Below are 26,937 nucleotides of genomic sequence, written 5' to 3'. Positions count from 1 at the left end.
GGTACTGTAGTAGTGCTGTGGGAGCATGGATGAGCAGTGGAATTATCCAGACTAACCTAAGGCCCTGAGACAAAGGGGAATTTGGGTTTGATGAGGGGAGAACTGAAAAAGAAAATTTCAAAACATTGAGAGCAAAGCAGCAGATTAAAAATTTGATTCAGCTTTTTTGATTCTACATTTAAGTGAGATCATGTGGAATTTATCTTTCTGTGGCTGGCTTATTTCACTTAATATAACATCCTCCTAGTTCACCTGTGTTGTTGGAAATGAGAAGATTTCATTCCTTTTATGGATGAATAATATTCCATTGTGCATAGGTACCACAACTCCAACTATCTATTGATGGACACTTACGTTGATTATGTCTTAGTGGGAGTGCCTATATCTTTTTAATATACTGAATTCATTTTCTTTAGATATTATAAAGTAGTTACTAGAGGCTTGGGTGATTAGAAGGGAGAGGGGATGGAGAGATCTTGGTCAAAGGATATTGTAATTATAGTTAGAAAGGAGGAATAAAGTGTTCAGAATATGGAAATATTCTGAGACAGAAAGTAGCTAAGTGATTGCCTGGGGACAAAAGATTAGGGGAAAGGATGATGGGGAAGGGTTGAAGTGGGAATAATGGTTATGGAGTTTATGTTTTGGGTAGTGAAAATGTACTAGAATTGTGATGATTGTTGCACAATTCCGTGAATATGTTAAAAACCATTGAATTATACACTTTAAATGGGCAAATTGAGTGATATGTGAATTATATCACAATAAAGTAATTTTTTAAGTTGACTGAAAAGATCAGAAGAAGATCTAGTAGGTAACCATTAACAGAGATTATGGAACGATCCCCTGAAGCCATGGCAGTCACTGATCAGGAACCTTTTATAAAGTACACATTGGGATCAAGTTCATGGGAGAGTGGAGAATTGTTAAGAGCATTTTGTAAGTATGTCTAGTAAAGGACCAGAGAAACACAAACTTTACCCCCTAAAAGGCATAATTATACCCAGGGAAGCAGGAAATGAAAGTTAAAATGTAGATGAAAATACGTAGTAGCATGTATTTAGAATAAATTCAGAGAACAGAACGAGTGATCAGACTACAACAATTTGAGATATTCCTTAATGAATATAACATTTGCTTGTATAGAGGTAGGGGCTTTAATGTAAATAAAACTAATTTCATCTGGGATGTCCTTCCCTTGAACATCTAGTCTATCCACATAGTAATCTCATGGAAGGCTGATAACCTCTCAATTTGGCTAATTTCCACTGTCCCACAGGGCATATGGATTCTTCTGGATCCTTTCTACAAAGCAGAGAAACCAAAGTATTCAAGCTCTGTCCTGTCTTCCCACTCTATACATCCACACTGCCATTTTTATTCTGATGCAGCTGCCCCATGTTGAGGCAAGAGGATGGAAGGGAGATAACTAGCAGTGTCCCCTCTGAAATCCAAACTAGGAAAGGGAGCTTCCGTCCTCTGTTTGCTTTTTCAGTATGCTCTTCCTTCAGGATTTCAGAGGAGAGAAAGCAGGATATTGGTAGCTGATAACCATGCTTTCACTTCCCTCTTTGTCTTCTTCATTCATGTTGATGAACCAGAACTGTCAGGAGGACCTTTTTTCTAACTGGCACAGACTCTCTGATCATCTTCTGAATTTTTTGTACTAGTGATCAAGTTGGCCAAACCTCATTCTTGACATGCTAATAAGTACAACAAAATAACAACTTTAGAAGATCTCTCTTTTCTCAACAAAGTGGCTTTTCAGTATTTGTCAAGGAAAAATTAATTTTGTGAAACTGAATACCAAGGAGCTCTCTCCTTTGTATTTCATTTTCACAGTTCTTATCACACCATGTATATGTGTACCTTGGGGTGACTAGGAGGAAAATCACAGATTTGGAAATTAAATAAAAAACACCAAAACCAAAAACACATTCATGTATTTTAAATACTTCTTATTTCTTTTTTTAAAATATTGTTTAGTGTTGACAGACCTTTATTTTATTAATTTATTTATATGTGGTGCTGAGAATTGAACCCAGTGCCTCACACATGTGCTTCCACTGAGCCACACCCCAACCCCTTAAATACTTCTGATTTCTATTATAAATTTTCTCTGTTTGTCATGCAACCAGCAGTTTCTTACTTTGTCAATCCGAAATAATTTATTTTGTAGGTGACATTTTACTAGTCCAGATGATTTATATGTTTTGTGAACTATATACATACTTTTTTACTTTTATGTAATTTATTATCTTAATACATTTGTATTCATAATACCTAAAAAGGAATTATTTAAAGTTTTACATAGTTCACATCTATATATATTGTTTCCAAATAGGTCGTGGCGCCTAAAAAAGCTCGCTTAGCAGAAGCTCAGAAATCCTTAGCTGAGACAATGGGACTTTTGAATCAGAAGAGAGCAGAACTGGCAGAAGTAGAACACCATTTGGAAAATTTACAAAAGACATTTAAAGAGAAAACTGAGGAAAAGGCTGCTTTAGAAGATCAGGTGGAACTCTGTGCTAAGAAACTTGAAAGAGCCTCAAGACTAATTGGGGGACTGGGTGGAGAAAAAACAAGGTCAGATTTCTACTCATTTTAACAAGATTTAAGAATGTCAGACTTGACTATGTGACTACCTCAGGGTATTTTTTTTATATTACTACCAGTTTTATAATGGCTACTTGAGAATATGAGACATTGTACAAGATACTTGGCTAGACCTCTCCAAAGATGAATATCAGTGTTGAGCATGGTGTTTGTAACTTGCTTTTAAATAGTTTTAAAAAGGCAGTTAGTAGAGGCTGGGGTTGTAGCTCAGTGGTAGAGTGCTTGCCTAGCAAGTGTGAGGCACTGGGTTCGGTCCTCAGCACCACATAAAAATAAATAAGTAAAGGTATTGTATCTATCTACATCTTTATAAAAAAAGGCAGTTAGTAACTATTTTTTAAAATATTTTTAGTTATAGATGGACACAATACCTTTATTTATTTATTTAAATATTTATTTTTTAGTTGTAGTGAACACAATACCTTTATTTTATTTATTTATTTTTATGTGGTGCTTGTAAGTTCCTTGCTTAGTATCTGGATGGCCATCTTAAGTGACAGCCACCAATTTAAGAAAAAAGTTTCACTTTCCTGCCCAAGGGCTTTTCTGAGAAAGGCTCACCACTCCCTCATACCAACCCAGCCCTTAACCAACTACATTAGGACCTGCTTGTCTCTGACTACTGAGCCTCCCCCATAAAAGTCCCAGAACTCAAGCCTGTTTTGCCTCTCTCTTCTATAGAGAGATTGCCTTTATTTTGTCAGCTCTTATAAATAAACTGTCCTATGTATCTCTGCCTGGTCTCAGTCTTTCATTTCTTGCTTACCCATCTCTTGCTTTCCCTTCAGTGCTGAGGATCAAACTAAGGGCCTCACATGTACTAGGTGAACACTCTACCACTGAGCCACAACCTCAGCCTGATATTTACTTATGTGGTGCTGAGGATCGAACCCGGTGCCTCACATATGCTAGGCAAGCACTCTACCAGTGAGCCACAACCCCAGCCCTGGTTTTTCATTTGTGATATGTAGTTGTTAGTTATATAATTCTTCCCAATTTTGTAGGTGTTCAAAATTTTTTTTGTAATAAAATGGTTTAAACTATTTCAAAGAAGATAAAACTGATTTAATTTAATAAAGGCAGTTAGCTTTTTTCTAATCTACTTACCTGGGCTGGACAGCAAACTATTTCATTTATTAATTATATTTGTTCAATCCATAGCATGATAAGGTAATATGTCTTTGAAAGTGTTTTGTAGTGCAGATCAGATGGTTTTGGAATATAACTTTTTATTGTGAGGGTTCCATTAAATGAGAAAAATATCAATCTTAGTATTTCAACTTCTATACAACTTACATACAGTTTTTATAGTGAGTTGCAAATGTTTTCTGTTAACAGTCTAACAATGAATACTGAAACAAATAGTAGGAACATTAGACTAAATCATCCTAGCAAAAATTATTAGGCAAAATGCTCATGTTTTGTTTTTGCTTGTTCTGAAGAGCTAGGTCCTGTAAGAAATACCTAATATTCTTTTTTTATTTTCTAAAAAATAAATGATAGCGGAATGCATTACAATTCTTATTACACATATACAGCACAATTTTTCATATCTCTGGTTATATATAAAGTAGTTGACACCAATTTGTGTCTTCATACATGTACTTTGAATAATGATGTCTATCACATTCCACCATCCTTGCTAGTCCCCTGCCTCCTCCCTTTCCCTCCCACCCCTCTTCCCTATCTAGAATTCATCTATTCCTCCCATGCTCCCCCTCCCTACCCCACTATGAGTCAGCATCCTTATATCAGAGAAAACATTTGGCATTTGTTTTTTGGGGATTTTTTGGCTAACTTCACTTAGCATTATCTTCTCCAATGCCATCCATTTACCTAATATTCTAAAAATGAAAGGCAGATTATCATTCAAATAATATAGATGTATAGGTATAAATAATAGCATATTAGAGTTAGAAGGGATCCAATCTCCTTATTGTACAGATAAACAAGTACCCAAGGTTTAAATAACTTTTTGTTATAGAATTTGGTTTGGAAGCCCCTTGCCCTTTTACTTACTGTCTTCTGTTGTTCCCTATCTATTGTATGTCTCTTTTGCCTCTGGCTAATCACACAGATGGGCGCAAGCTGCAGATGACCTTCAGATAACATATGAAAATTTAACTGGTGATGTCTTAGTATCAGCAGGAGTAATAGCTTACCTTGGTGCTTTCACTTCTGGCTTTCGACAAACTTGTACAGAAGATTGGAGCATGTTGTGCAAGGTACTAGTTTTATATTTAGTAAGTTTTGTTTTAGAACATTCAAGTACATTTTGAAGTATTTTGGGCGAAAGTGAAAATACAGGGTTTTTCTTGCTTCTTGTTTTTGTTTGCTGCTGCTTTGATCAGTAAAATACTTTTACAGCTCAACATTTAATTCAGTTTTTCCCTTCCCTGGCTCTTAGAGTTATTACATAATACCTAATGGTAATTAAATATATTTTTTAATCTAAAAAATGTTCCATTTAGCAAGATGAAAGAAAACATCAGATTTTTGTTTATTTCCTACAGGAGAAAAAAATCCCATGTTCAGAAGAATTCTCACTAAGTAAGACCCTCGGTGATCCAGTAAAAATTAGAGCTTGGAATATTGCTGGACTACCAACAGATACATTCTCGATAGATAACGGAGTGATTGTTAATAACTCTAGGCGTTGGTAAGAAACATAAAGTATTAATTTTTTTTTCTATTATCTTATTTTAAAGTTTCAGTGTGTAAAAGTTGAAAGAATAAGCACCAATAGAGCTGTCACCTCCTAGATACTGTAATTAACATTTTATTATACTTGCTACTTAAGTATACATGTCTGGATCCGGGGGAAGATGGCGGCAAAGGGAGAGCATTACCCCTGTGTACTGCGTCACTGTGCGGGAGAATGACGAGTTAGAACGGCTAAAAGCTATCTTGTTAGGAATTTCCAGCAAAATTGGGGTGCTCCAAAACCTAGAGGAAGGATTTCCATTGCACGAGGATCAGCTACGGGGACTCAAACGCGAGAGATTTGTCCGCACGGAGGGTCACGCTGCTTATTCAGCAAATCGCCCCGCGGCTAGAGTCTGCGGCGCACGCTGGGAAACGAGGAGGTAGCAACGCAAAGATACAGCGCTGCAGTTTCTGCGGGCTTCTGCCAGCTGTGCAATCACCATACTCAGTGCTGAATTCTGGGTTTGAGACGGGGGAAGGAAGCGGTCCAATTCAGTTCTCCACACCGGTCAGACCACAGAGGAAGCCAGCGGCCACCATCTTGGAGAGCTGACGTCACCATCCCTGTTTTCGACTGATCGCAGCTCATTCAGCCATAGAACAGGTAATTTCAGGCTGCCATTCGCCTGCGGCTCGCAGACAAATTACTAAGGCTCAGTGCTAAATAACCCACGGAAACTGCTTCTTGGAGCCTGCTCCTATCAGAACATACACCGAGCACGGAGCAGCCGAATTCTGGCTCCCGGAACTGGTCTGGCCCAGGGATAAAGAACCCGCGGAAACTGCTTCTCGGTCCGGGTCCTGCTGAATAATGTGGAGGTAAATACCAACCGAGCCTTCATAGGCAGTGGCAACAGGACTGAGACGGGGCTTGTGAGGGCCGGTCAGGACTCACCCGTTGCTTTGGTCACCCGGCAAAGGGAACGAAATGCTGCCATTCGCATGAGATACCAACATGGCAGAGATCTGATGTCATCAGAAAGCGGCGGAGGAGAGAACTTCATCGATAACAGCAGCGACAGAAACAGTTGGTCTCCTGGTAAAGAAAGTGAGACACAAACACCCGAGTCTCTCTCACTTTGTCATAAACCCACAGGGGCAGAGCAGAGCCGCCGCCCGCGCCCGGAACAGGCCCAGCAGCCCGCCGGCGTGGTAGTCACATAACCCCAATTGGAGTAGGGGCAGAGAAGAGCCGCCACCCGTGCCCGCAAGGTAGGCAGACCTGCGACCGACCAGCAGGACAGGCCCAGCGGTCCGCGGGCGTGGTAGGAGGGGCAGGGCAGAGCCGCCGCCCGCGCCTGCAAGGTAGGCAGACCTGCGACTGACCAGCGGGACAGGCCCAGTGGCCTGCCTGCGCGACAGACATGTCACTCCATTTGGAGTAGGGGCAGAGCAGAGCCGCTGCCCGTGCCCGGAAGGTAGGCAGACCTGCGACCAACCGGTGGAACAGGCCCAGCGGCCGGCCGGGGTGGTAGGCACGTCACCCCAATTGGAGTAGGAGCAGAGCAGAGCCTTCGCCCACGCCCAGAACAGGCCCAGCGGTCCGCAGGTGTGGTAGACAAGTCACACCAATTGGAGGAGGGGCAGAGCAGAGCCGCCGCCCACACCTGCAAGGTAGGCAGACCTGCAACCGACTGGCGGATCAGGCCCGGTGGCCTGCTGGCGGGGTACACACGTCACCCCAATTGGAGTAGGGGCAGAGCAGAGCTTTTGCCCGCGCCCGGGACAGGCCCAGCGGCCCGCCAGCGCGGTAGTCACATCACCCCAATTGGAGTAGGGGCAGAGCAGAGCCGCCTCCCGCGCCTGCAAGGTAGGCAGACCTGCGACCGACCGGCAGCACAGGCCCAGCGGTCCGCGGGCGTGGTAGACATATCACACCAATTGGAGGAGGGGCAGAGCAGAGCTGCCGCCCACGCCTGTAAGGTAGGCAGACCACCGACCCACCCTGCAAGAGAGACTTTTCAACTATACAAGAGCAATATAAATATATAGGGGGAAAATTTTTCAAAAACACAACAGTTTCACCAAGCAGAAAGAAACGCAAGCAGTATGAAAAGACAAGGAAAGAAAGGACCACAAGCAATGCAGGTCAATTCAACTTTAGAAGAGGTAACAGCTGCAGCAGATGGAATGTCAGATAAAGAATTCAGGATATACATGCTTCAGATGATCTGGAATCTCAAGGAAGACATTAGACAGCAAAATCACACAATGAAAGATCACTTCGACAATGAATTACACAAACAAATCCAGGCAGCAAAAGATCAACTATACAGGGAGATAGAGGTTATAAAAAACAAACAAACAGAAATCCTAGAAATGCAGGAAGCAATAAACCAACTTAAAAACTCAATTGAGAATACTACCAGCAGAGTAGAACACTTAGAAGATAGAACATCAGACAATGAAGACAAAGTATTTCAACTTGAAAAGAACATAGACAGCTCAGCAAGACTGTTAAGAAACCATGAGCAGAACATCTAAGAAATATGGGATAACATAAAGAGACCAAATTTAAGAGTCATTGGGATACAGGAAGGTATAGAGGTCCAAACCAAACGAATGAGCAATCTATTCAATGAAATAATACGAGAAAACTTCCCAGACTTGAAGAATGAGACAGAATCCCAAATCCTAGAAGCCTACAGGACGCCGAAGGTGCAAAATCATAAGAGATCCACACCTAGACACATTATAATGAAGATGCCCAACATACAGAATAAGGAGAGAATTTTAAAAGCTACAAGAGAAAGGAAGAAGATTACATTTAGGGGTAAGCCAATCAGGATAACACTGATCTTTCAACACAGACTCTGAAAGCTAGAAGATCCTGGAATAACATATTTCAAACACTGAAAGAAAATGGGTTCCAACCAAGAATTGTGTATCCAGCGAAATTAAGCTTCAGGATGGAAGATGAAATTAAAACCTTCCACGATAAACAAAAGTTAAAAGAATTTGCAGCTAGAAAACCATCTCTTCAAAACATCCTCGGCAAAACATTACAGGAAGAGGAAATGGAAAATAACAATGAAAACCAACAGTGGGAGGTAGGACAGTAAAGGGGGGGAAATAATCGAAGAGGAAAACAAACCATGTTTAGTAACATAAATAAACAAATATGGCTGGAAGAACAACCCATATCTCAATAATAACCCTAAATGTTAATGGCTTAAACTCACCAATTAAGAGACACAGGCTAGTAGAATGGATCACACAACAAGACCCAACAATATGCTGCCTACAGGAGACACATTTGATAGGAAAAGACATACATAGGCTGAAGGTGAAAGGTTGGGAAAAATCATATCACTCATATGGACTTTGGAAACAAGCAGGTGTGTCCATACTCATATCAAATAAAATAGATTTCAAGCCCAAGTTAATCAAAATGGATAAAGTGGGACACTACATACTGCTCAAGGGAACCATACACCAACAAGACATAACAATCATAAATATATATGCCCCAAACAATGGTGCAGCTATGTTCATCAAACAAACTCTTCTCAAGTTCAAGAGTCTAATAGACCACCATACAATAATCATGGGAGACTTCAACACACCTCTCTCACCACTGGACAGATCTTCCAAACAAAAGTTGAATAAGGAAACTATAGAACTCAATAACACAATTAATAACCTAGACTTAATTGACATATATAGAATATACCACCCAACATCAAGCAGTTACACTTTTTTCTCAGCAGCACATGGATCCTTCTCAAAAATAGATCATATATTATGTCATAGGGCAACTCTTAGACAATATAAAGGAGTAGAGATAATACCATGCATCTTATCTGATCATAATGGAATGAAACTGAAAATCAACGATAAAAGAAGGAAGGAAAAATCATGCATCACTTGGAGAATGAACAATAGGTTACTGAATGATCAATGTGTTATAGAAGACATCAAGGAGGAAATTAAAAAATTCTTAGAGATAAATGAAAACACAGACACAACATATCGGAATCTATGGGACACGTTGAAAGCAGTTCTAAGAGGAAAATTCATTGCTTGGAGTTCATTCCTTAAAAAAAGAAAAAACCAACAAATAAATGATCTCATACTTCATCTCAAAATCCTTGAAAAAGAAGAGCAAAACAACAGCAAAAGAAGTAGAAGGCAAGAAATAATTAAAATCAGAGCTGAAATTAATGAAATCGAAACAAAAGAAACAATTGAAAAAATTGACAAAACTAAAAGTTGGTTCTTTGAAAAAATAAATAAAATCGACAGACCCTTAGCCATGCTAACGAAGAGAAGAAGAGAGAGAACTCAAATTACTAGCATACGGGATGAAAAAGGCAATATCACAACAGACACTTCAGAAATACAGAAGATAATCAGAAATTATTTTGAATCCTTATACTCCAATAAATTAGAAGATAGTGAAGGCATCGATAAATTTCTTAAGTCATATGATCTGCCCAGATTGAGTCAGGAGGATATAGACAACCTAAACAGACCAATATCAATTGAGGAAATAGAAGAAACCATCAAAAGACTACCAACTAAGAAAAGCCCAGGACCGGATGGGTATACAGCAGAGTTTTACAAAACCTTTAAAGAGGAACTAATACCAATACTTTTCAAGCTACTTCAGGAAATAGAAAAAGAGGGAGAACTTCCAAATTCATTCTACGAGGCCAACATCACCCTGATTCCTAAACCAGACAAAGACACTTCAAAGAAAGAAAACTACAGACCAATATCTCTAATGAACCTAGATGCAAAAATCCTCAATAAAATTCTGGCCACTCGGATACAAAAACATATCAAAAAAATTGTGCACCATGATCAAGTAGGATTCATCCCTGGGATGCAAGGCTGGTTCAATATACGGAAATCAATAAATGTTATTCACCACATCAATAGACTTAAAAATAAGAACCATATGATCATCTCGATAGATGCGGAAAAAGCATTCGACAAAGTACAGCATCCCTTTATGTTCAAAACTCTAGAAAACCTAGGGATAACAGGAACATACCTCAATATTGTAAAAGCAATCTATGCTAAGCCTCAGGCTAGCATCATTCTGAATGGAGAAAAATTGAAGGCCTTCCCTCTAAAATCTGGAACAAGACAGGGATGCCCTCTCTCGCCACTTCTGTTCAACATAGTTCTCGAAACACTGGCCAGAGCAATTAGAGAGACGAAAGAAATTAAAGGCATAAAAATAGAAAAAGAAGAACTTAAATTATCACTATTTGCAGGTGACATGATTCTATACCTAGCAGACCCAAAAGGGTCTACAAAGAAACTATTAGAGCTAATAAATGAATTCAGCAAAGTGGCAGGATATAAAATCAACACGCATAAATCCTGTATATCAGTGACAAATCCTCTGAAATGGAAATGAGGACAACCACTCCATTCATAATATCCTCAAAAAAAAAAATACTTGGGAATCAACCTAACAAAAGAGGTGAAAGACTTATACAATGAAAACTACAGAACCCTAAAGAGAGAAATAGAAGAAGATCTTAGAAGATGGAAAAATATACCCTGTTCATGGATAGGCAGAACTAACATCATCAAAATGGCGATATTACCAAAAGTTCTCTATAGGTTTAATGCAATGCCAATCAAAATCCCAACGGCATTTCTTGTAGAAATAGAGAAAGCAATCATGAAATTCATATGGAAAAATAAAAGACCCAGAATAGCAAAAACAATGCTAAGCAGGAAGTGTGAATCAGGCGGTATAGCGATACCAGACTTCAAACTATACTACAGAGCAATAGTAACCAAAACAGCATGGTACTGGTACCAAAACAGGCGGGTGGACCAATGGTACAGAATAGAGGACACAGAAACCAATCCACAAAACTACAACTATCTTATATTTGATAAGGGGCTAAAAGCATGCAATGGAGGAAGGATAGCATCTTCAACAAATGGTGCTGGGAAAACTGGAAATCCATATGCAACAAAATGAAACTGAATCCGTTTCTCTCACCATGCACAAAAGTTAATTCAAAATGGATCAAGGAGCTTGATATCAAATCAGAGACACGCCATCTGATAGAAGAAAAAGTTGGCTACGATCTACATACTGTGGGGTCGGGCTCCAAATTCCTCAATAGGATACCCATAGCTCAAAAGTTAATAACTAGAATCAAGAAATGGGACTTACTCAAACTAAAAAGTTTTTTCTCAGCAAAAGAAACAATCAGAGAGGTAAATAGGGAGCCTACATCCTGGGAACAAATTTTTACTCCTCACACTTCAGATAGAGCCCTAATATCCAGAGTATACAAAGAACTCAAAAAATTAGACAGTAAGATAACAAATAACCCAATCAACAAATGGGCCAAAGACCCGAACAGACACTTCTCAGAGGAGGACATACAATCAATCAACAAGTAAATGAAAAAATGCTCACCATCTCTAGCAGTCAGAGAAATGCAAATCAAAACCACCCTAAGATACCATCTCACTCCAGTAAGATTGGCAGCCATTATGAAGTCAAACAGCAACAAGTGCTGGCGAGGATGTGGGGAAAAGTGTACACTTGTACATTGCTGGTGGGACTGCAAATTGGTGCAGCCAATTTGGAAAGCAGTATGGAGATTTCTTGGAAAGCTGGGAATGGAACCACCATTTGACCCAGCTATTCCCCTTCTCGGTCTATTCCCTAAAGACCTAAAAAGACCATGCTACAGGGACACTACTACATCGATGTTCATAGCAGCACAATTCACAATAGCTAGACTGTGGAACCAACCCAGATGCCCTTCAATAGACGAATGGATAAAAAAAAAATGTGGCATTTATACACAATGGAGTATTACTCTGCATTTAAAAATGACAAAATCATAGAATTTGCAGGGAAATGTATGGCATTAGAGCAGATTATGCTAAGTGAACCTAGCTAATCCCTAAAAAACAAAGGCCAAATGTCTTCTTTGATATAAGGAGAGTAACTAAGAACAGAGTAGGGACGAAGAGCATGAGAAGAAGATTAACATTAAACTGGGATGAGAGGTGGGAGGGAAAGGGAGAGAGAAGGGAAATTGCATGGAAATGGAAGGAGACCCTCAGGGTTATACAAAATTACATACAAGAGGAATTGAGGGGAAAGGGGAAAATAATACAAGGGGGAGAAATGAATGACAGTAGAGGGGGTAGAGAGAGAAGGGGGGGAGGGGAGGGGAGGGGGGATAGTAGAGGATAGGAAAGGCAGCAGAATACAACAGACACTAGTATGGCAATATGTAAATCAATGGATGTGTAACTGATGTGATTCTGCAATCTGTATATGGGGTAAAAATGGGAGCTCATAACCCACTTGAATCAAAGTGTGAAATATGATATATCAAGAACTATGTAATGTTTTGAACAGCCAACAATAAAAAATTAAAAAAAAAAAAAAAAAAAAAACAGACACTAGTATGGCAACATGTAAATCAATGGATGTGTAACTGATATGATTATGCAATCTGTATACGGGGTAAAAATGGGAGTTCATAACCCACTTGAATCAAAGTGTGAAATATGATATATCAAGAAATTTGTAATGTTTTGAACAACCAACAATAAAAAATTTAAAAAAAAAGAATACAACAGACACTAGTATGGCAATATGTAAATCAATGGATGTGTAACTGATGTGATTCTGCAATCTGTATATGGGGTAAAAATGGGAGTTCATAACCCACTTGAATCAAAGTGTGAAATATGATATATCAAGAACTATGTAATGTTTTGAACAACCAACAATAAAAAAATTTTTTAAAAAAGTATACATGTCTGTTTATCTTTGTACCAATCCATCAATACATTTTTAAAATGTGTTTTAGTGTATGCTACAGATATAGATATATTCCCCTCAGATACTTATGCATGCATATCCTTAATTAAGTTCATTTTTTTTCTTCTTGGGTAAAATTTACAAAGAAATACATAAAACAGTGTATCATTTGGTGATTACCGATGAAAGTAAATACCTATGAAATGCATATCTCTATCAAGATACATAACATAACTACTCTTTGGGAAATTCCTTTATTATCCATTTCCAATAAATCCTTGCCTTTATTGCACCTCAAAATCATTTTTTATTATTTCCCATCATTGATTTAATCATGCTTATTCTAGAACTTCATATAAATGGAATCATGTAGTATGTGTTCTAGTGTGTAAGAATTTTTCTACTCTGTAAATTTTTGAGATTCATTCATTCTACTGTATATATTGGTATTTTCTATTTTTTGTTGTTGTTGTTGTTGTTATTGCTGAGTAGTATTCTATTACATGAACACTGCTTATGAATCTTCCTGTTAATGCATATCTGGGCTATTTCTAGTTTTGGCCTATATAGCTTATCTGTTTTTATTGATACCCATTTTCATGATATTAAAACTCGATAACTTATGTGATCTCATGGATATATTTTTTAATTTCTATCATTAATAGTCTGATAATTACAAGAACTTTCCAAATGGATTTAGTGTTATTTTTTATCCATATCACATTGAAAAACTTGGAAAATTATTTTCCTCTGAGAAGTAGTTTTCTATAATGGTTATTTAGCCCTGTTGTTATCTAATTTAAAAAGTTTCACATGGGACCATTTCTCAAACATATTATGACAAACAATATTGAGTCCTTGTATTCATCAGATACTATTCTAAATGCCCTATATCCTTACATCATGAGTTAGGCATTATGTTTATTCCATTTTACAGATGGGGAATTGTAAGGTTAGTAAGATAACTGAGCTAATAATAGCAGAGTCAGAATTTGAACCCAGGCAACCTAACTACCAAATCCCTGCTCTTTATAACTATGCCAAAGTGAAATATAATTAATCTATGTAGATTCATGAAATGAAATGCATCTACAAAAATTCATCTATATAGATTCATTTCACCATCCTCAAAACTATATACAAAATTTTAGTCTTCTTTTGCAATATGGGAAAAACTAAAGATATAAGGAAATATTGGGATAATGATGTAACTCAATAATAGACTGTGTGCTTAAATATGTGTGAGGCCCTGGGTTCAATCCCCAGTACCACCCAAAAAAAAAGGAGATCTTACATCCTGATAATTGGAGTTATTGTTTGTTTACATTCTTTGGAAACCTTATTAGAAACTGCAAAACATTTAGCTGGGCATGGTGGGAACACCTAAAAATCACAGCAGCTCTGGAGGCTGAGGCAGGAGGATCATAAGTTCAAAGCCAGCCTCAGCAACTTAGTAAGGCCCTGAATAACTCAGTGAGACCCTGTCTCTAAATAAAATGTAAAAAAAGAACTGGAGATGTGACTCAGTGTTTAAGTGCCCCTGGGTTCAATCCCCAGTACAAAAGAAGAAAAAAAGAAACTGCAAAACATTTAAGTGTTCTTTATATTTGTTGTATTATATAATCATATTTTGAGTGTTTATTTGCTCAAAATTTTACTTGAAAGTCAACATCCTTAGGTTGAAACTTCTAAGCAATGAATAAAATTTAACATACTCTGAGAAAGAATATATTTTAACTACTCAAAAAATATGTTGTAAAGCAGAGATTATTCTACCCTAATATTCAATATATTAGAGCCTTAAGTATTCATTCTATTTTAGACTCCATTTCCATGCATTTGGTGGCCATTCAGATTTTTAAAAATTTCCAAGTCATGAGTTATTTCATCTTTAAACTTTAGTAAAAGAAATTATGATAAAATAAAGATCTCATTTATTCATTTTGTTGATGTAAAATTATATATTTATGGGGTATAATGTGAGAATTCCAAATGTATGGATATGTATGTATACATAAACACACACACAATGTGTAATGATCAATTAGGACAGTTAAGATTTCTAGTTTCTTAAATATGTATCTTTTTTTCTTATTTATTCTAATTAGTTTTACATGATAGTAGAATGCATTTTGACACATCATACATAAATGAGGTATAACTTCTCATTCTTCTGGTTGTACATGATATAGAATCACAATATAGTCATATAGTCATATATGCACATAGGGTAATATAATAATGCTCAATTCATTCTATTATCTTTTCTACCCCCACATCCCCTCCTCTCCCTTCACTTCCTTCTTCCTGATCCAAAGTAACTCTGTTTTTCCTTAGCCCCCTACCCACCCTTTATTGTGAATTAGCATCTGCATATCAGAGAAAATATTCAGACTTTGGTTTGAGGGGATTGGCTTATTTCACTTAGCATGGTATTCTCCATCCGTTTACTGGCAAATGTCATCATTTTTAAAAATTGTAGTTCAGAGATGCCTTTGGTATATCTGTAACCCTTAATTGACATTCAAGGAAATGCAAATTGAGGAAAATAATCTGTCATTTCTGACAGAAAGTTGACTCTTCTAATAAAGTGACATTCCAATAGTTACCATTTCTACTTGTTATTTTTGGACTAGGTGATCAAGAGGCCATGGACTTGGTCAGTTTTGGAGGAATAATTTCCATATATAGCCTAGATTCTACTTCTTGCCTTTTGGGCTCAGTGTAGTCACTTATAATTATCATCCTTCTTGTCACTAATATAAAAAGCTTAGTTTCCTCTCTGTACCTCTTCACAGCAAAGCCTAATAATATAGCTAATAATGCTTACTCTTTGAGTACTCATTTTAAACTATCTTAAGGGTATCTCAGAGTAAAGATGGGTCACCAGGCCTCTAGAAGCTGAAAATGGAAACCATTAGTAACTAAGGCAGTTATTTTCTCTCTGTGTCTGTGCCTCTGTCTATTTCTGTCTCATCTTCTGTATTATTCTCTGTGCAGATGCTTCATTAGTCTATCTTTAAAGATACACTGGCTCTAGTCTACTGTACATATATCCAAGAAAGCTTTAGTTCCTGAGTCAAAAATCTTGAGTTGAATGATACAGATGAAGCAGAAACATAAAATTCAAATTCTAATTCCTGTGAAGAAAACCTCATTGTTCTACCTTGGGCCAAATAATTCACCCTAGGTCTGGTGACCTGTGACTCAGGGCTGTGCCTTTATATTAATAAACATGGGAACTAGATGCCAGGAGAGTAGCTGTCAGAAAGAGTGAGCTAGGAAAGCAATATACTTTTTCACAGTTAGGACTCTGGTACTTGCTTCTTTTTGCATTTTTTGGAAATGCTGAAATAGAGTATAATTTTACTTATTGTAAAGTGACATTCTTTTACCCTAGCATTGTTTTGAGTTATCTCGACTTTCTTTACTGATTTGCAATGCTAATTTTGTCCTTTTAGTTTTTCTTTTATGAGGATTTGTGAATTAGTTTGGAAAATGACTTTTTTTCCCCACTTTAAATCGCAGTATTTGCATCATTTACATTGAATGGTATTATTGATACATCTAGATTTTCACCTGCCATCTTGCTAGTTCTTTTCTCTCATTTGTTCTTTGTTGTTTTTAATATTCTTATTCTACTTGGATTTAAATTAATACAATATTTTTGTGATTTCATTTTTATCTCCAGAATTGACTTAATGGTTATTTATTATGTTTTTAGTGTTTATTTGTTCTAGTGTTTACAATATCCATCTTTAATTTATTACTGAACACATCCAAATAATTTAATAATACTATACATATATAGGCTGGAGATATAGCTCAGTAGAAGAATGCTTGCCTGGCATGCACAAGGCTATGGGTTCAATTCCCAGCACTGCAAAATCAAAAGAACCAAATAAACCCTCCTATCAGATAGTATAAGAATCTTTCAACAGTATAATTCCAATGATTCCTTCATATCTATTGTGCTGTTCTTATATGTTTTACTTTTTCATATACCATAAATACTCAAACACATTGTTAACTGTCTTTGCCTGAGATAGTAATTTATTTTTGAGTTATTAAATGTAAGAAAGAGTTTTTCATATATACCCTCCATTTCCCCCTATCTTTGGACTTTTTCATTTCTTTGTTTTTATCTCATTTCATATTTCTTCTGCCTAAAGGGTGTCCTTTAATACTTCCTGAGTATAAATCTGCTGGTAATAAATTCATTCAGCATTCTTAAAGAATATTTATTTCATCTTTAGTTTGAAAGATTGTTTTTGCAGGGTTTAGACTTCTGGGTTGACAGTTTTGTTGTTGTTTTGTTTTGTTTTATACCTTTATTTTTTATTTTATTTTTATGTGGTTCTGAGGATCGACACATGTGAGACAAGCACTCTACCACTGAGCCACAACCCCGGCCCCTTGTTGTTTTGTTTTTTAACTTTTGTTTCCTTTAAAATGTTACTCCAGTGGCCGGGGTTGTAGCTTAGTGGTAGAGCTCTTGCCTGGCATGCATGAGGCACTGGGTTCTATCCCCAGCACCACATAAGAATACATTAAAAAAAAATTTTTTTTAAATGTTACTCCACTGCCTTTGTCTTGTATAGTCTGATGAGAAGTTCACTACTCTCTTATTTTAGTTCCTCTTATGTAAAGTGTCTTTTTTTTCTTCTGGTCACCTTCGCATTTTTCTTTCTTTCTTTTTTTTAATATTTTTTAGTTGTAGATGGACACAATAGCTGTATTTATTTATTTTTATGTGGTACTGAGGATCGAACCCAGTGCCTCACAAGTGTGAGGCCAAGCGCTCTACCACTGAGATACAGCCCCAGCCTCACATTTTTCTTTATCTTTAGTTTTTAGAGGTTTGATGGTACAAGTGTATATGCACACTTCTGTGTGTTTTTTCATTTTGGTGTTTATCCCAACTGAGGTTCTCTGAGCTTCTTAGATTCACCTCATTTTTTTCCCTTTTCTCTTCCTGTGATCCATTGTCATATTTGTAAGTCTGTATAATGCCATAATTATTGGAAGTTCTGTTCTGTTATTTTACCACTCACCACTCCTTTTTCTTTTTGAGTTCAATCTAGATAATTTCTACTAACCTATTTTCAAGTTTCTAGTTATATTAGCTGTTTCTCTCCCCAGTGGGTTGTCTGCACACAGTCAATGAAAGGAATTCTTTAGGTTTGACATCATGTTTTTATTTATAGTATTTTGATTTAATCCTTGTTTATGGTTTCTATCTTTTGCTAAAGATCATCTCATGTTGTTCAGTGTTTCCATTAACTTTTTTAACATTTTAGTCATAGTTATTTTTTAAATTCCTGCCAGATATTTTCAATATTTGTGTCTTCTGAGAGCCTGTTTCTGTCAGTTTGTCTCTTGAGAATATGTTGGGGGTTTTTCTTGCTTATTTAAGTTTCTCCTAATGCCAGATATATCTTGGGTCTAACAATAAAGACTGAGTTTAATAGCACTTACTCCTGGAAGTAGGCATGCCTCTTCTATCGTATTATTAGTTCAGAGGTTGTTAGTCTAATTAGAAGTAGAGCTGGGTTTAGATTTTGTTGTTGCTATGGTAACAGGCCAGAAGTTTCAAGTTAGTCTAGTTATGGATCCAAACTTAGAACACAAGCTAGGATTCTAGAGTATTTTTCTCAATATTGGAGAATTATCTCTTGCTTTTGATCATTCCTGATTGCCCTTGCCACAAAGAGGAGGGTCTGTGTCTTCTGTCTCTCTCTCTGTCCTTCTTCTCCCACTCTCCCTTTTCCCCTGAGATCTCTATTTATTAAAGGTTGGTAAAGGCATAATATTTTGGCCCAAACATTTTCCTTCCTCTCCCTGAGGGATTAAGTTTTTCTTTTGTGTGTTTTGCTTCTGGGATTCCCAGGAGTATTGTTGGCCAAATACATATTTTCCAGCTTAGAGTTTTCTCCATCTTTTAAGTAACATATATTTGTATCCTAAACTTATATAAATAGGTAGACCCACAGCTATAGATTCTCAGAGGACACTATTTCCCATCCAGAAGGGAAACAAGATTTCAAATATTTTCTTGTTATCTCCTTATGCATAGGTTTAGAATTTTTCTATCCATGGTTTTAAAAAGCTTCTTTGTGGGTTTCAGCTTAATACAGGGTTCTGAATTCTAGCCTTCTTCCACATATGGACCCAGTGAGCCCATAGATTATCAGACTGGCACTCTCCCCAAGTCTGGCTGTCAGTTCAGCTCATATACTTAATGTTAATGGATTTCAGTTTTGTCTGTTTCTGCAACGTTTATTTTTCTGTATGCATATATTATGTCAGTCTTCTATATCTTTCAAATGAATACCTCAATTTAACTAAAATAATGTCATATTTTACCTATCAGTACTAGGTAGAAGAAGGATTTGTAAATTAGTTAGCTAGTCATGCTATTAGAATCACAGTTTATAAATAATCATTCTACTTATCAAATTTTCTAGAAGTTTGTTTATAATATTATATAGCCATTCAGAGCAGTGCAGACTGGTGTCAGGATATTTATATTTCAGTTTTTCTCTATCACTTTCTGTCTTGAGATTTTGGTAACTTACTTGATCACTTACTTGTGGCCTCCATAGACACATACGTAAATGGAGATAAAAATCTCCTACCTCATGGAAATGTTATAGGAAGGCACTTAGCACATGATAAGTGCCCAACAAATGTCAGTTTTTAATAATTATCTTCAAATATTTTATATCTTAATTCTTATTTTACTTATGTTTTAGCCATGATGAAAATATTGGGCTCCATTTTTAGTGTTTATTAATATATCAATTTGGCTACTTAATAACAAGCTTTATTTTCCCCCAGATTGCTGCCTCTTCAGAGAAATTATGCTACTTTCTTCAGATTTTCCAAAATCTCAACTTTAGACTAGTATTGTTTTCATACCTAATGTAGGGTGTACTTAGAGTACAAATGCAATGTTATGGCTTTATCTCTATTAGGGACACAACAACCCCATTTTCCAATATTCATATGATTCTATTAAACAAAAATCTCTAATTATTGTATTACCAAGAACATTGATTTAGGCATTACCATAAGCATTGATAAACATTAGAATGTTAAAGGTATTGTTATTTTGTACAGTGGAATGAACAAATACTGTTTTTGTTTTTATTTTTACTTATAAGGACATACAAGGAAGAAAACTCCCCTTAAACAGGGACTTCAAAGATACTATAAAAACATCCAGTCTAAACACAGGGCAACTTGTTAACAGTTGTATGCGAAATATCTGTGTTGTTGTAGAACACTTCTTCTTTGTCTTATGTAGTAGGAAAAGTAAATTTTAACTAGTGTCTGGACCTTTTGATTCTTTTAAAAAAATTTTTTTTAGTTATAGTTGGACACAATACCTTTATTTTATTTATTTATATCTATGTGGTGCTGAGGATCGAACATAGCGCCTTGCACATGTTAGGTGAGTGCTCTACCTGTGAGCCACAACCCCAGCCCTTTTTATTCTTGCATAGAATTTCACCACCATTTGAACCAAGAAATAAAACAATCAGTTAGCTAGTTTGGTCTTTTGGGAAGGAAGGAAAAAATATCACAATTGTCTGGGAGTAGCTGATTAAAGAGCTTATTTGTGAGCAAAGGGAAAGGGAATTTTAGCCTAGAAGCTGTTAAGATAGGAGGAGGATATCTGGGAAGGCTGATTTTTCTTTTTTTGCTTCATTTTTTTTTTGCCATCAGCAAGAAATTTAGCCAGGCGCAGTGGTGCATGCCTGTACCCCAGCAACTCAGGAGGCTGAGACAGGAGGATCTTGGGTTCAAAACCAGCCTCAACAACAGCGAGGCACTAAACAACTCAATGTGGCCCGGTGTCTAAATAAAATACAAAATAGGGCTGGGGATTTCGCTCTGTGGTTGAGTGTTTCTGAGTTCAATTCCCAGCACCAAAAAAAAATTAATCAAAATGCTCATTTTTTTTGACTGAAATATTTAAAGAATACTGGATGTACCGTACTGAATGCAGAGAGAAACTAAGATGTCACCATCATCACTAAAGAAGATGAAACCATATCATATGTTAAACATCTGAAACTGACTTATTTTTAATTGAAAATTTAATCACATAGTTGTACATATTTATAGGGTACAGTGTCATATTTCAATATATTTATATAGTGTGTAATGATCAGATCAGGGTAGTTGGTATATCTACACTGCAAACATTTACCATTTCTTGTAATTTTCTTTGGGAACACTCAAAATCTTCTTGGCTTGCTATTTAGAAGTATTCAATTAGTTGTTGTCAACCGTAGTTATCCTACTATGCTATCGAAACTTAGAAGAAGTTATCCCTCCTATTCAAGTGCACCCCTGTACTTATCAACTTTTCTCTCTAGATCTTCCCTCCTCACAACTTCTCAAACTCTGGTAACCACTGTACTGTTCTCTCCTTCTAATGAACTGTATATTCTTCAACACAAAGTCTCTGATGTACTATCTCAGGGAAAAAAAATCCTAAATAGATCTCAAATATGTATCAGACTTAATTTCACTCAATTTGTACTTGTGGCTCTACTCACAAATTGAGAAAATCCCTTATAAGCTAGTGAATCCCTGGTTTTACATTTTTAGCAAATAATGTGTAGTATTATTTTTCATATTATGTTAATTGATATAATGAATTAAAATTACCATGAAGTCAGTGTGTTACATTGGAAAGAACACTCAACTCACAGGTTTACAAGGTCCAGTTCTTTTTTAAAAATTTATTTATTTACTTGTTCTAATTTGTTATACATGACAGCAGAATGCATTTCAATTAATAGTCCACATATGGAGCACAATTTTTCATTTCTCTGGTTGTACACAAAATAGAGTCACACCATTTATATCTTCATTCAATTCCTAGGGTAATGATAATCCATCTCATTCCATACAAGGTCTAATTCATCTAACACTAAACTAGTTTTAGAATCTTGAAATCCTGAAGAAAGTACTTCCCGAAACTGAATTTTTTTGCTTGAAAAATAAATAAGAATAAAACTCCTTTTCACTTTTTTCTCAAAGGACTTTTGTAAAAATTTATCCTGATAATATCACTTTGTATTTGTGTAGATTGATGGTGATATTTTTAAGCTACATAATTTAAGGAAATCCCAATATTTATGTGTTCCTCTCAGAATTTTTCTTATTATATTTCTAGGCCTTTAATGATTGACCCACAGGGTCAAGCCAATAAGTGGATCAAAAACTCTGAGAAAGAAAATCAGCTCAGTGTTATTAAGCTATCAGATTCAGACTATATAAGGACATTGGAAAACTGTATACAGTTTGGAACTCCACTTCTGTTAGAAAATGTTGGTGAAGAACTGGATCCATCTTTGGAGCCTTTACTACTTAGACAAACTTTTAAACAAGGTACAAGGCAGTTAATATTGATAGAACTTACAGATGATTGTCTTATCTTTGAGACATGATAGAAAACCACTGTGTAAATTTAATAATAATGTTGATAACTCAACTTCTTCATCCTTGTAATGAGTATAAAGACATTTGAAACCAGCTATCAGGAATGAACCTTGGTTGGATATTCCAAGATAAATATGTTGCCTTCTCTTCTCTGTCTTAACTATTGTTATCTAGACTCTTGTTCTATAGAGAACATGAAGAAGTTGAAGCCAGTCTGAAATTTCTTTATCTTGTGACTATTGACCACACAAAATCCATTATTATGAACAGTGGTGGTGAATGTGGACTAGAGTTGAGCTTAGGTAAACATTGCCCATTTTATATCTTTCTGCTTATGAAAATTTTGTCTCTGCTAAGGTCTAGTACCTTTAAGCGCTTTACTTACATATAGTTATTTTGGGATCATGATTGAAATTTGATGGATTAAGGAAACTCAAAAGAAATTTTGATTTGTGAAGTTCATGACAATTAGAGAAAATATCCTATACTACTCCAAGTACCACTACAGAAGAATCTATTTAATTGCTTACTTGCCTCTGTATCTATGACTTTTGTCATACCAATTTTCTATTTCAAATTATTTAGGACTATTTCAAATTATTTAGGACTCTATTTGTAACCTAGGCAAGGCCTTAAAAGAACATGGGAGGGGCTATGTAATTTTGGCTTATTTGTAACACATTTGTTTTATGAAATATAGGTGGCCTTGATTGCATCCGACTTGGTGAAGTCATTATTGAGTATTCCTTTGACTTCAAATTTTATATCACTACAAAACTGAGAAATCCACACTACATGCCACAGCTGGCTACAAAAGTGTCTTTGCTCAATTTCATGATAACTCCAGAAGGACTTGAAGATCAATTACTAGGCATTGTTGTTGCAAAGGAGAGGTATGTAATTTCTTAGAAGCTTCCTTATAATCTAGAGAGGAATATTTGTAGACCATTTTATATTTTTGTTTGGGGATTATTTTGAAACTGTTTTTGTATTTTGTTATTATAAATTTAATAATTATATAATCCTTTAAAATAGCCAGTAATGAGTAAGTTATAAGCCAACCAGGTTATGTTGAGTTTTTAGTATGAGTAGTGGGATTCGAGTTACATGCCATGACTTCTGACTTACATTTTGTTGAGACTAAATTTTCATCTCTAAGAATCTATGCCATGGAGATAATCAGAAATACATTCAAAGGCTTGTATAAAAAATAAAAGATGTATAGAAATGTGCATGAAATTAGAAAATGCTTAGGATACTAAGGAAAAACTAGGACACAAAACCATATACATACAGCACAGGTAACATTTTATTTCAAAAAGTAATGGGTGGATGGATATCTATATATACAAAAAGAAAAAAAAGGACTGGAAAGCAGTATACCTGTTAACAGTGATTATTAATGGTTCTGTAAGATTGTGGATTCTTTTATTGTTTTCTTTATGCTTAGATATTTTTTTCATTACTAATATATATTATTTTGAAAATGAGAAAAAATATAAAACCCAGAGAAGTTACAGCAAAGAATTGCTTCTGGAAAGAAATCTTTTATTTCTCTTGAAGTTTAGTATAACATAAGTGGTCTATTACATGAATTCAAATTAAAAGTGAAAGTATATAACTGTGAGGTAGTTTTGTTACTTCCAATATTGAAATTCCACTTATGTCTAAGAGTAAATTATGTGATAGCATATTTTAGAACATGGCAAATTGTGTTATTTGAAGTTTCATCCCATCTTTTTATTAAGACATATCTTAATAATATTGTTTAATACTTAATAATAGTATTGTTAGATTTACTGTGGCACATGTTATTGCCATCTTTGATACAAACAATATTCTCTTTGCTTGAATTTAAGTTGTTATTTGCATGAAAGTATTTTCCCTTAAGTTACCAATCACTTCAGTTTGTGACTTGTATATAAAATAATTTAAATGTCTACAAAATTTTGATATATTTAGATATACATAGATAAATTTAGACTAAATGTTTCTATCTTTTTAGACCAGAATTAGAAGAGGAACGAAATGCTCTTATTCTTCAGTCTGCAGCTAATAAGAAGCAACTAAATGATATAGAGACAAAAATTTTAGAAACATTATCATCTTCAGAAGGGAACATTTTAGAAGATGAAAATGCAATTAAAGTCTTAGACTCTGCCAAAATGATGTCCAATGAGATAACAAAGAAACAGCAGGTGAAAAAAGAATCCTAGAGATGTTTTGATTCTTGAGATTTTAATTTGCTTCCAGTCCCTGAGGAAACTGGTGTAGTAGCCTTCCTGGAAAAGAAAAAGAATTGATTAAATATGATGACATAAAACTAATTTTAAACTCATAAAAGAATAACTTACTGTTGAATTATTGAAAACTCGATTGGAATTTTTTTAAATATTTATTTTTTAGTTGTAGTTGGACACAATGTCTTTATTTTATTTATTTATTTGTATGTGGTGCTGAGGATCGAACCCAGGGCGTCGCTCGTGCTAGTCAAGTGCTCTACCGCTGAGCCACAATCCCAGCCTTTATTGGAATTTTTTAAAGATATTTTATTTCTTTTTTTAAAAAATTTTTAGTTGTAGATAGACACAATACTTTTATTTTGTGTATTTATTTTTATGTGGTGCTGAGGATCAAACCCAGTGCCTTACACATGTAAGGCAAGGACTCTGCCACTGAGCCACAACCCCAGCCCCTTGATTGGAATTTGAAGAACAAAATGCTCTTATTCTGTAGTCTGAAGCTAATAATGAACAACTAAAAGATATTGAGAAATATTATCATCTTTAGAAGGGAGAATTTCAGAAGATAAAAGTACAATAAAAGCCTAAATTCTGCCTGTATGGTATCTACATGTATCTTTATACAGAAGAAATTAATTTACAATGAAAGTTTTTAAAATACATTGGGGTTGTTATTGGGTAAATAAGTCACACTCTGTCAGGTTCACTTAAGTTTTAGTTGACTCCTCATTTTATTTATTATTTATTTACAGTTTTATGACTTTATTTAACTATCAGCAGTTACTTCTCATCCACATTGACTGTAGATTTTTGAACGTGGTAACGGAGACATAGGTTACCAAAGTATAGAGCTTGTTTGGTGAATTTTCATCCTCCTTAGATTTTTCTGGATAATCGCACACCAATACGATATAGGACATTCCTTATTTCTTTGGCCCAAACAGCTTTGTTGAGCCTGGTATCAATGCGCACATCTGGGGTTCGGATCTCCTTCATGGCAAATTTCCGGGTCTCTTTGAGTGCTGGAGGAGCACTTCTTGAAGCCCACTCCATGGATGCACTTGTGAATGTTAATAGTGTATTCCCAGGTCACGACCTTGTTGAAGGCAGAACAGCCCTTCTTTCTGGGAGCCATTCTGCCAGGCCCAAGTTAGAAAGGAAGGGCAGAAAGATTGTGGGAGGGAAAGCCGCGTTTGACTCTTCACTTTAAAAGTTGAATTTGAGAATTTGTCTTACATCTATTAGTGGTTGGAGGTAGTTGACGGGATAATAAGTTGTTCAAGGAGGGACTGGGGCTGTCGCTCAGCTGCAGAGTGCTTGCCTAGCAAGTGTGAGGCACTGGGTTCGACCCTCAGTACCACATAAAAATAAACAAATAAAATAAAAGTATGCTGTCCATCTACAACTCCAAAAAAAAAATGTTCAAGGAACACCCCCAGTAGGGATGGTTTTGACATTACCTTGTCACGTGTTTATCGGGGAGAGAAATATAAGAAGTGAGAGTTGCAGATAGAGGCAGGGAGGCAAGTAGTCTACAGCCAATACTGTATTTATTGCAGATTCATCTAACACAGCCAAATGCTCTTCTTACATTATTTTTCTTTATAGAATCATACAGTGTTATGGGTGGAAGAGACTTTGCTAGCAGCTCTCTTTTGCACCTCATAGTTGAGAAAACCAGTGTCCACAAAAGTTAGTTGAGGCTCAAGTTTACACAATTAAACAGCATTGCAGAATGACTCCTACAGGCTAACTTTATAAGTTTTCAGGCCTTTTAGTCCTCCTTAGTCCCACCCAATAAGGTATTCCTTCACTTTAGGATAATTAAAAAATAAAAAATCAGGGCTGTGAATGTAGCTCAGTGGTAGAGCACTTGCCTATCATGTGTGAAGCACTGGGTTCGATTCTCAGCACCACATGTAAATAAATAAACAAAATAAAGGTCTATTGACAACTAAAAATTTTTTATTTATTTTTCATTCTAATTTGTTATATATGATAGCAGAAGGCATTACAATTCATATTACACATATAGAGCACAATTTTTCATATCTCTGGTTGTATATAAAGTATATTCACACCATGTCTTCATACATGTATTTAGGGTAATGATGGCCATCTCATTCCACCATCTTTTCTACTCCATGC

General features: G+C 36.0%; 1 protein-coding gene across 1 annotated transcript in view; it reads left to right on the top strand.

The window, feature by feature from the left end:
* Nucleotides 1-26,937, top strand: part of Dnah12 (dynein axonemal heavy chain 12) — a 260,520-nt gene that overhangs the window by 176,550 nt on the left and 57,033 nt on the right. The window contains exons 53-58 of the mRNA XM_071618864.1: nt 2,345-2,586; nt 4,694-4,841; nt 5,130-5,275; nt 22,281-22,495; nt 23,247-23,439; nt 24,552-24,744. Of these exons, the coding sequence (XP_071474965.1) occupies nt 2,345-2,586; nt 4,694-4,841; nt 5,130-5,275; nt 22,281-22,495; nt 23,247-23,439; nt 24,552-24,744 (1,137 nt within the window). The remainder of the gene's footprint in view (nt 1-2,344; nt 2,587-4,693; nt 4,842-5,129; nt 5,276-22,280; nt 22,496-23,246; nt 23,440-24,551; nt 24,745-26,937) is intronic.

The sequence above is a fragment of the Marmota flaviventris genome, chromosome 1 (assembly GCF_047511675.1).
Source record: "Marmota flaviventris isolate mMarFla1 chromosome 1, mMarFla1.hap1, whole genome shotgun sequence".
Lineage (NCBI taxonomy): Eukaryota > Metazoa > Chordata > Mammalia > Rodentia > Sciuridae > Marmota > Marmota flaviventris.
This window is presented reverse-complemented; position numbering and strand designations above follow the sequence as displayed.